This window comes from Dasypus novemcinctus, chromosome 7, assembly GCF_030445035.2.
Source record: "Dasypus novemcinctus isolate mDasNov1 chromosome 7, mDasNov1.1.hap2, whole genome shotgun sequence".
Taxonomy (NCBI): Eukaryota; Metazoa; Chordata; class Mammalia; order Cingulata; family Dasypodidae; genus Dasypus; species Dasypus novemcinctus.
In genome coordinates, this window is record NC_080679.1 from 42,241,673 (window position 1) to 42,253,356 (window position 11,684).

An 11,684-nucleotide genomic window follows, 5' to 3' on the forward strand; every position below is an offset into this window, starting at 1 on the left:
GCCATCTTGGCCGGCGCCCGGAAGGGTCCCGCCGCCATCTTGTTGTCGCCCGGAAGCCGCTAAGCCGCCATTTTCTCACCCGTGTTCCGCTTATCCCTTGCCGCCGCCGTACGGCAATAGTCCTTCACCTGCCTTGGCTGCTCCATCGGTCCCCGGTGCCACACCTTCTCAAACCCCTCAGCTGTATCCACTGAATCCGCAGCCTACGCCACAACGACCCCAAACTTGGCTACCCTTTACAGCGGAAGAGGTCAGAACCCTCCGCAAAGCTGTAAAGGAAGAGGGGATTGGCAGCCCTTATGTGCAGCAACTACTTGAGGAGTTGGGGACCCAACTCGTTCTCCCATATGACTGGATTGCACTAGCCCGTGCCATCTTAACGCCGGGTCAATTTATTGAATGGCGCGCCCATTACCAAGCGGCTGTTGACTGGCAAATCGTGGAGAATGCCCAAGCCGGCATCCTCGATCCCTCCGATGCATACACGGGCACCAACAATTATGCAAACCCTTGTTCTTATCTCGAAATTGACCCAGGGTTTTGGCACCGGGTAAAAGTCCTCGTCCAGCGGTCATTCTCTCTAGTTTCCACCAAGCAGCCCACCAAGCTCACGCAGCTGCTTCAGGACTCCAATGAGACCTTCCCAGCATTTGTCGCCCGCGTCCTGGAAGCTTGTCAACGGAAAATTTCCAGCGAGGATGCCCAATTTGCGTTAGCCAAAGAGTTAGTCATTGATGGGTGCCTTGCGCCATTCCGGGCCGTAGTCCTTCCCATACGCGCAAAGCTCTGCACGAATGGGTCCTTGCTTGCCGTGACGTCGACCCACAAGTCAAAACACTCACCGCTGCCTTTGCCTCTGCCATGGCTGTTTCATCCAGCCCCACTTCTGTCTGCTTTCGGTGCGGCCAGCCCGGCCACTTCATCCGCGAGTGCTCCCAACCAAACCCAGCGCCTCGCTCAGACCCGCTGTTGCAGCGGCCAAGGGGCCCTTCTACACCATGTCCGCGTTGTGGGAAAGGATATCACTGGGCCCGCGACTGCCGCTCCACCCAAAGTTCCCAGCAGCCTTTAAACTCCCAGCGGGGCAGGCCTCAGCCCCACCCCCAAGAGGCCCTCAGGAAAATTCCCAAGCCATAATGTGGACAATGCCCATCACACGCCGCCAGAAACCTTCACTGGAGCTCAAAATCAATGGGCAATGGATTGATGGACTTCTAGATTCTGGCGCTGAAGTCTCCTGTGTTCCCATCGAAGTCGCTGCGTTCAATCACTGGCCCCTAGAGACCGGCCCTCAAGTCATCGGCGCCACGGGAGCTGCTACCTCCTGGAAAACATCCCAACCTCTGCATTGGAGCGACCGAGAAGGCCACGAAGGCCAAATTCGCCCACTCGTCCTTTCGTCTGTCCAAACCATCTTATGGGGGAGAGATGTCCTCAGCCAGCTAAAGGCCCGAATCACCACAGAAGCCTTCTCAGCTGCGCTGCCCCCCCCCCTTCTAGGGGCCACTGCTCCCATCTCAAAACCTGACCCTATCCCTCTGGAATGGGACACAGAGGAGCCCATCTGGGTCGAGCAGTGGCCCTTGCCAGCTCACAAGCTGCAAGCTCTCTCTGCCCTCGTTGAAGAGCAGCTACAAGCAGGGCATATAGAGTCATCCACTAGTCCCTACAATTCACCAGTCTTTGTCGTTAACAAGAAAAACACCGGCAAGTTCCGCCTTCTCCATGACCTCCGTGAGATCAACAAGCATATTAAGCCAATGGGATCACCTCAGCCAGGATGCCCGCATCCCACCGCAGTCCCCCAACATTTTCATGCAGCAACCATCGACATCAAAGACTGCTTTTTCTCTATCCCTCTTCATCCCCGAGACTGTCCGAGGTTCGCGTTCACAGTTCCACGCATCAACAACCAGGGTGCAGCACAGCGATTTCAATGGAAAGTATTACCTCAAGGCATGCGCAACAGCCCTACTATATGCCAATTGTATGTCAACCATGCCGTTGAGCCGCTGCGCTCCAAGTTCAATCCGGAGCACACATACATCCTCCACTACATGGACGACCTCCTTTTGGCAGCGAGCTCCCACGCGCTCATCAATGACCTGCTCTCTGCAGTGATGACAAACCTTTCAAGCCTCGGACTTACCGTGCAATCAGACAAAATAAACCTCCAACCTCCTTTTCAATTTTTGGGCTTTCATTTTCATCACTTCATTCAGCCCACAAGCCCACAAATTCATGTCTCTCACAAGATGACGCTGACTGAACTCCAACAACTTTGCGGACAAATCAATTGGCTTCGCTCGGCGCTGCCCATCACAACGGCGCAGATGCAACCCCTCTTTGAGCTCTTGCAGACCAAAGACAGCCCACCAACTGCAGCCACCCGCAGCATCACCATCACTCCTGCTGCTCGAGAAGTCGTCCAGCAAGTTAGCGCCGCTCTGCAGCAATGCCGCCTGGAGCGGTTCTCCCCTAACCTTCCAGTTTTGGCTTTAGTTCTGCCAACGCCAATCACTCCCACAGGTCTCTTGTGGCAAGATGGCCCTCTCCTTTTTCTGCATACGTCAAAGAGCAAACTCCCAAAAATCTGCCCTTTTACAAAAGCCTGGATCGCATTGGCCACTGACTTAGCACTTCTCTCCATACAAACATACGGCGTCCCGCCGCACACCATTGTCTGGCCTTTAGATGCCAAAGAAGTTACCTCCCTCATCATGAACAATGCCCAAATGCAGAGCCTGGTAGAGCTCTTTCGCGGCTCCTTTGACAACCACTATCCTCATCACCGATTGCTGCAGGGAATGTCTCAATTGGCGTTTTCCAACCCGTTCCGTCCATTGCCCGCATGGAACCCGATCCCTTCAGCCATCACTGCCTTCACAGATGCCTCAAAAACGGCGTTTGCTGCCATCATATACACTCCTGGGAATCCTGAGCCACGGCAACTGCTGTTCGCAAATGACTTTTCTGTTCAAGTGGGCGAGCTTCTAGCTGTCGCTGCAGTCCTCAATCTCCACCCAGACCAGCCTCTCAACATCTTTAATGACAGCCTATACACTCTTCAGGTGTGTCGCAGCCTCCCGCTTGCTACTTTCCTACCAGGTGACTCAAACATCGATCGGATGCTCGCCTTCGTACAGTGACTGCTTGAGGCGAGGCAGCAGCCCTGGTTCATTGCTCATATCAGAAGCCATTCTGGCCTACCAGGACCACTGGCTCTAGGGAATGACCTCGCTGATGCTTCTGTGTCAAGCCGCCAGGTAAACCCAGTCCTCCTCCATGAAAGCCCTGCCGATGGGCTGCGGCTTGGGGACTTTGTCAATCAAGCTAAGCTCTTACATTCCCCATTTCATTTCTCTGCGCGGTCCATCCGAAAGCTCTTTCCAGACATACCCATTGAGACTTGCAAGCACCTTGTGCGCGCGTGCCGAACTTGCGTGCCCTTGCTGCCACTTGGACCTTTGCAGCCTCAAGGTGTTAACCCCCGCGGCCTCTGCCCGAACTCAAGGTGGCAATTAGATGTCACTCATGTCAGTGCATTCGGCCGCCTCAAATATCTTCATGTGGCAATTGACACCTTTTCGCATCTGTGCTATGCAGTCCCTCTTGCGGGAGAAAGTGCTAAACACTGCATCCAGGCGCTTCGCCAAGCTATTTTGTTCATGGGAATTCCATGGGATCTCAAAACAGACAACGGACCAGCGTATCGCAGTGCCTCTTTTGCCAGCTTCGTGCAAATGTATCACATCACGCATCATTTTGGCATTCCATACAATCCACAGGGGCAAGGAATCGTCGAGCGCACTCACCAACAGCTCAAGCTACTCATTCAAAAAGAAAGGGCCTCCTCTCCCCACAAGGCCCCCGCCGACGTCGTGACTGCCTGCCTCATTCATCACAATCTCCTAACCTTCGATAACCATGGACTCTCCCCCACCCATAAACACTGGGGACCCATGTGGCAGCCCTCGCAAGTTCCCCTCGTCCATTGGAAAGACCCTGCCACAAATCATTAGCAAGATCCAGCTCCCCTCCTAGCACAGGGGAGGGGCTTTGCTTGCGTCTTTCCAGATTCTGAGCCGCAGCCGCTCTGGGTTCCTGGGCATTGCATTCGGCCCGCCACTGACCCATTAGTTCCACCGAACGATCAGCACCCTATGCCTTCGGTGAGAGATAACATTGACAGTGGATACGGCCCAGATGTCGCCCCGTTCACCCAGATCCAGCACCAGCCATCATCAAGATGCCGCACCGTCAGATGATGCCTCTACACAGCCTCGCAGCCGTTCTCTTCGTCCTGGCTTCCCTCGCTCTCCCAGCCGCTGCCAACCCGAGTCACCAGCCCTTCAATTGGACCCTCTCCCTCTGGCAACAAAAAAGGCTCCTTGCCTCGAACGTAACCGCCTCCGCCCCCTCTTTCACTACTGATGTCGCCAACCTCACTGGACGCAAGAACCTTCCGTCTTATGAGTGGGGGGGACACAACCCCGCTGCCACAGGTTTCTACATGTGCCCATCCTCCGCCAGAGGATGCCATGACCCAACGCACTATTACTGTCCTTCCTGGGGGTGTGAAACCATCGCCCACGGATGGTCCAGCGCCCCTAACAAAGACCCATACCTCACCAAAAGCTGTTGGCTCTGCCTGTCCCCCTCTCTTCCTATATATGAACCCGTTGCCACAAACCTCACCTTCAGCGAATCCTCCGAAAATTCTCCTACCGGATGCAACTGGAACACTTCCTCTGTTCCCCTAACCTTCCAATCTGTTTCCTCCACAGGGCGCTGCGTTCATTCCCGCCAAGGTTCCCATCCCCTTATGCACGCCTGCTCTAACTACTCCTCTCCCAGCGCTTCCGCCAAATTCTTAATCCCCCATAACACCTCCCAGTGGCTTTGTACCTCCACGGGATTAACCCCCTGCCTCAACGTCGCCACCCTCAACGCCACTAATGAAACCTGTCTGCTTATTTTCCTCGCCCCACGAGTCCTTTTCCATGGAGATGATGAATTCTTTCTCTCTCTTCACACCCGCCACCTCTCTTCCCACTTTCAAAAAAGGGAGCCTGTTACTGCTGTCCTTACCATCGCCACCCTTTTAGGTCTCGCTGGAGCAGGCACAGGGATCGCCGCCCTTGCTACGCAATCCGCCTCTCTCTCCTCCCTCCAGCAGGCGGTCGATCAAGATATTACCTATCTCCAAGAAGCTGTTGAGCATCTAAAAAACTCCCTTAACTCTCTCTCTGAGGTCGTTCTCCAGAACCGTCGCGGCCTTGACTTCCTCCTGCTCAAAGAAGGGGGGCTCTGCGCCGCCCTTGGAGAAGAATGTTGTGTATAAGCCAATACCACCGGCCTCGCAGAAGATAGCCTACAAAAAGTCTGCGAAGGCCTGGAGCGACGCCAAAGAGAACGCGACAACGCGAGCTACTCCTCTACACTCTTTCACTCTCTTCTCCCGTACCTGCTCCCATTCCTAGGCCCCCTTATCATTATCCTTTTAGCCCTCACTGTGGGCCCCTGGGCCATCAGGAGAATAGTCCGCCTTGCCAAAGACCAAGCCAATGCAGTGTTCAGCTCCTTTGTACAAGTCCACTACCAATGCCTCGCCACCACTGAGTCCCCCCCCAGCCGTCCACCACGCCCCTTCCGTCCGCACCACCTACTCCAGACCGCATGCCTATAGCTTCTTGTCTTCCTCTCCTTACTTCTCCCCAACTACTCCTCCCCCTCGGGCGAGGGGTACAGGGGCATCACAGGCCCGTTTCGCTGGCAAGGCTCGGCGCGCGCCAGGCGCCGGCGTGCGCCGACCCTAATGGTGGGCACATGCATCCTGGCCAGATGCTATGTTGTCCGCTCACGACCGGCCGGTCCTCGTGGTCTCCCCCCACCCCTCGTCTTATCCCCGTGCCCGTCCCTATAACCTCCTTTTCCTCCTACTCTTCCTCCTAATCCTTGTCTTTTGTTGCTGCGCACGCCGAGCCATTCACACGCACCGTGTGCACCAAAACTTGTTGCTTCAATTTCTTTTTAAAACAAAAGGAACAATTGTTGCCGTCTTTCTCCGCCCCTCCTCCCCTTCCAGCCCCTGCCACCCTTCCCGCCAGTCCCGCCCATATTACCAACCTACAATCTGCCCTCTTCCCCAGTAACTGCTTACGGAGTATTACCAGAGGTCTGCCCCCCCAGCTTTAGCCAATCCGCAGCCACCCTGCCGCCCTGCTCTCCCCTTCATACTCCACCCCCTTCCCTGCCTATATAACCAAGTGTACTTCCGCAATAAAGCAGACCTGTTCTTGCGCTCAAGCGGTCTCCGTGGTTTTTCCTCAACCGCGCGTCCCCCATGCCTGGAGAACCGGTGTTCCCTCTTGGAGCACCTCCCGCCGGCTGTTCGGCAGGAGCAAGCCCCCCCGACTCTTGGGCCTGAGGGAGGACGAAACCCTCCCGCTCAGCCACAACTGAATGCTTACTGTGCTTAATAATTATGAGCTAGAATTAACAATCGTTCTACTATCCCATAAAGTAGAAACTACTATTAACACCATTTTACAGAAAAAGAAACTGAGGTTGATTGTCAAGATTATAAGGTTATCATCTGTTGAGTGCTTATTACGCACAAGGCACTGTGCTAAGTGTTTTATAGACCATGTGTCATTTTATTTAATCATTTCAACATCCTCATAATTTAGTTACTTGTTCTAATTACATATAAGGAAACAGAATCAGCAAGTTAAGTAATTTTCCCAAGATTACAAATATACTCAGTGGCTGAGCCAGGACCAATATGTTGATCCCAAAGCCCATATTCTTTTCTACTATCATGAACCCTTTCAAGGTTACAGTCAAAGCTCCCTTCCCCCATAGTTAAAAATCCATAACTTAGAAGAATTCTTTTTTGGGGGGAAGAATTGTAAAAAATACAAATAGTTTAGGGGAAAGAATTTTAAGAACTTTTTCCTGGTTTCCTAATAGGTACCCTGACCCTGCTGCAAGTTATCTCTATTGGCCTAAATATTTTCCCCCCATTTTATTCACTTATCGTATTGAAAATTTCTTCAATGAAATTTTCATAGGAGTTAATAAGCATTTTCTCTTAATGAGAAAAATCCTTGCGATAGTATCATTAATTTGTGTAAATGTATACAAGGAAAGCTTTCTTCCTTTAAGATGAATCAAAACAGAACTCTGAGGGAGTCAAAAGTTAAATTTGGAAGTGAGAAAGCAAGTACACTTTTGGCTCCTTATGAGTTAAAGGGATTCCGCAGGCTGCAGTGAAGAGTTCAGAGGGTACAAAGGCATATGGGAAGTACACAAACAAAGGGGCAAGTGTGAGGGTGTAGGTGGGGTTGTAATATTGAAAAAGGAAGATTGTCAAACATAAACCATCTGTCTCAGAATTTTACCGAGATTGAGATTTTGCCAAAGGAAGAAACATAACTTCTATTCCTACTGTCTTCTGGAGGCAAAAGTTTCCTTTTAGTACATAATACAGTATATCTATATTGTGGGCTAAACAAGGTTTCTGTAGTTACTTTGGGAAAAAGTAGTTAGTGGGCTTCAATACCAGACTATTGACCTAATCCACTTTTGAATTGGGGCTTAAAAGTATATTTTTAGGGAGCAGATGTGGCTCAAGAGGTTAAGTGCCTGCTTCCCACATGGGAAGTCCTGGGTGCCTCCTAAAAACAAAAAAAACAAAAAGCAAAAGAAATGAAAAAAAAAACCAAAAACAACTGAGGGAAGCCAATGTGGCTTAGTGGTTGAGTGCCAGCTTCCCACTTAAGAGGTCCTCGGTTCAATCCCTGACCCTGGTACCTATTTAAAAAAAAAAAAAAAGTCGTTTTTAAGCTGTAGATACTACTCTTTTTAAAAAATAATTTGAATGCAATGGAAAGTATTACTCCTTCTTCCCTCATTTCTTCCATCAATTTGCATTACTTGCTTCTGTCCTCTCAAATGCAGGGGGATTTAAAATACCCAATTTTGACATCTATCTTCAAAGGCAAGTATGTATTTTATATGTGCTATAAATTATCCTTATGTCAAAGCACAGATTTTAAGAATGAAGATATTAATATTAAATAACTAGGTATATGAAGTCTAACCAAAAACAGAACAAAGTATAATTAGACTTTTTCAATAACATATGATAGGACAATACTTAACTTTTATGGAGCTGATACTTTCATTAGTTAAAAAGAAAATGATTACCTTCAAGCAGGTGCTCAAGTTTAAATTCCAGGTCTCCAGCATTCTACTACCCCCAGAAATGCTCTTTTTTGTCCACTGGAGTTCTTCCTTTTGGGGGAACTAAGTCATGATAGTTGTAGCTTCGTTTATGTCAAAGCTATAATTATGTCTTCGAAGTAGCCATTTCTCTGTAATGAAAAGGTATTCAATGTAATACATTTTCCTACACATAAAGAAAATCACTAGATTTCACTATGCAGGTTTTATTGTAAAATAGCTATTACTAGCCTGGTACAGTAGAACCATCACAAGATTCAGTTGAAAAAATCTAAAGACTAGGACTGACTTTATAGATAATTCTGTGCCCTGGGTTAAATGACTTAACCTCTTTGTGCCTGTAGCCTAATCTAAAAGTAGGGATTTGGACTAGAGTTTTGTTTCAAAGCTTATATTCTCTAACGATCACTGAAACAAAGACCTCCACATCAAATTGTTTTCTCACTGTAAGTATTCACTATTAGAGCATCTTTTGGAACTAAAAGAAGCTTGAAAACAAAGACCTCCCCACCCCTCCTCCAACAAAAAACAGTCCTGGAATTGATTTGACAAGCTTATTTCTTAAGCAGGAAGTATTGGCACTGGAGAGAACAGAAAGTATTAAATCTGGAGTCTACACAGTTAATGATTTGACTGAAGAAGATACATTAAGGCATTAAATTTTGCTGGCAAATTGCTTTCTAGAATGTTTCGTATCACATCAAGAGAGTGGATTTTATCTTTTATCAAAAGCAAAGTTTCGGTAAAAACTGTAAAATTAAAACTCGGGGGAAACGGACTTTGGCCCAGTGGTTAGGGCGTCCGTCTACCATACGGTTTCAAACCCCGGGCCTCCTTGACCCGTGTGGAGCTGGCCATGCGCAGTGCTGATGCGCGCAAGGAGTGCCCTGCCACGCAGGGGTGTCCCCCGCGTGGGGGAGCCAAGCCGCCCAGCGTGAAAAGAAAGAGCAGCCTGCCCAGGAATGGCGCCGCCCACACTTCCCGTGCCGCTGACGACAACAGAAGCGGACAAAGAAACAAGACGCAGCAAATAGACACCAAGAACAGACAACCAGGGGAGGGGGGGAATTAAATAAATAAATAAAATCTTTAAAAAAAAAAACAAAAAAAAAAACTCGGTGTTATTTATATGGAGGAAGGGCTTTTTATTGTTTATATACAGTGAATATGTCAAAGAGCAAAGAGACTATTCAGGCTGACGTTACTCATATCCGTGTAAAGGATCATACTTGGACTACTGTTCTATGTTGATTTTGCTCCACAGCATTACTATTTTTTTATGCTTTAGAAAAAATATTTCAGCTGCAATTTCTAAAAAATCTATCATAATATCTGATTATGCTATTGAGTTTCCCTTATTAACTTTTGTTTTGGTTAAAATTTATCTATTGAAACAATCTGAGAATAAATCCCCAAACAGGATGTTAGCATGAAGCCCCTTTAAGTTTAGTTTTAGAATTTCTCTTAATTCCAGGTACCTTGGTTAGTGTCTCAAAATTTAAAGGATTTCTAAATCTTTTCAGTATCAGTAGCAGATCCTATTAACTAAAGTTAAAGATATTGCTTAAAAGCACTTCAGAAAATAAAAATTCCCCCATATTTTAGAGGTAGGTAAATGACATAATGTTCATATTGTTCCTGTTATGATTTGTACAAAATTATCATGAATCAGTAGAACAAAAATTTGACTAATTCACAAATATTTTGATAGGTTTTGAAAAGTTGTAGTGTGTTAAATCAATACCAAACTTTTAAAGATATATAAATATAAATAATCTATTTTAACTTTTCAGATAGCATGGAAAAATCCAAGGCTAGTGTTCACAATGTTTCTTTTCTCTCTTCTAAGGGTTGCCCTTCCTATAATCATCCCTGTAAGCTTGATTTTTACCATTTTTTAACCTGTTAAAATTATTTCATTTAATCCTCACATTGACTAAGGTAGATATCATCTCCATTTACAGATAAGAGAACTAAAGCTCTCAACTTGCTTAACATCACAGAGAGCATTTTAAAACCAAGTAGGGAAAAAAAATTAGGACTCCAAAGACCATGCATAGTACTTATACCATACCACACTATGCCATTATATATATAAAAAAATAAAGTATAATAAAGAGAAATATAGTTCATGAGCTAGACGTCTGTAGTTCTCCAGATGAAAATGTCTTCATGAGGACCACAGTAAATGAATTGTGAAGGAAATCATTAAGAACCAAAAGTTTTCAGTTACTACTCTAACTCAGCTTATAAACAAAACAAAACAATACTCAAAGTAAAAGCACTAACTATACGAAGTATTGCTTTGGAGGCAACCCTAAGTTACCTCCATTTTTTCACAAGTCACCATTGTGAAAAAATAAATAAATGACACTGGGTGTTCAGTTATTTTGGAACCCTTTTAAATATAACTTTTTCCTTTAAAAGTTTCACTCTAATGAAATACATATTTTAGTGAATTCAACATTTCTGCTTTGCAAATTAAATTTTATCATATTAAGCATATATTCAGGTTCTGTATCTTACTGATTATATTTTTCAGTTCAAATAAAGCTCAAACTCAGACTGAATGAAGTCTCACTTCAGATCCCAGTCATGTCTTAACCTTAAAAGTAAAAAGAAAAAAGGAAAAAAAAAAGATCAAATTGTATTACCTTTAAAGTATCAGATATCAGGTTTTCTTATTTTGATAAATTCCAAATTAACAAGTGAAAAACGTATTAACCGGCTAATTATACATTTTTTTCAAAATATTTTATCCAATTATATACTATTAATAATAAAAATCACCTAAAACAGTACCTAATTGAAGGTTATTTCAGGTTCTATGAATTTTAATCCAGCCAATTTTATTGCCGTTAACTAAAAAATCACCTATGATTAAAGGAGAATGATGTATAAAACTAGCAAATTTCATTCCACTTTTACCAAATTAAAAAAATAGGAACTCAATGACGGGATTTCAATAAATCAAGTGTTTCAAGCTCTGGTGCCCCAATTTATTTGACATTTAAAATCCTCACCCTTAACATAGGATTAAATGGCCACTTCTTCTATCAGCAAGCTCAGTCCTAACTAGTGATCTAGAACTTCAGCCCACAGGTTTCCTCATTTTATTCCTCCAACCGTGTTACTCTTCTTATTTAAGTTCACTTTGGCAAAGCTTCGAGTTAAACTGACATCTAAAAAATAATGGTGGTAATAATATTAACATTTACTGAGTGCTTCCTATATGGCACTTAATTCTCACAGTTGACAAAAACTGTGACACAGAGAGGACAAGTAAGTAGCTGAGGTAGAATTCGAATCCAAACATTCTGTTTCCAAGCGCCACATTCTAAAAATGTAAATTGAAAATACTCCTAGTTTCACTGTCACTGCTCTCTGACAAAGGATTATTTTTCTCTTAGAATTGTTTAAATCACTTGTCATTT

The 11,684-nt window shown here is 45.9% G+C and overlaps 1 protein-coding gene across 24 annotated transcripts in view; it reads right to left on the reverse strand.

Moving 5' to 3' along the window:
- Positions 1-11,684, reverse strand: part of CARF (calcium responsive transcription factor) — a 117,633-nt gene that overhangs the window by 105,000 nt on the left and 949 nt on the right. For 23 of the 24 annotated variants that reach the window (XR_011649230.1, XR_011649226.1, XR_011649225.1 and 20 more), the window contains one exon: positions 8,215-8,381. Coding sequence is in view for 1 of the 24 variants with exons in the window: in XM_071216175.1 (XP_071072276.1) it covers positions 8,215-8,256 (42 nt within the window). In the remaining 23 variants the exon portion in view is untranslated. Of the gene's footprint in view, positions 1-8,214; positions 8,382-10,776; positions 10,856-11,273; positions 11,433-11,684 lie in introns of those variants that run through there. The other variant, XM_058300349.2, reaches the window with a different exon arrangement.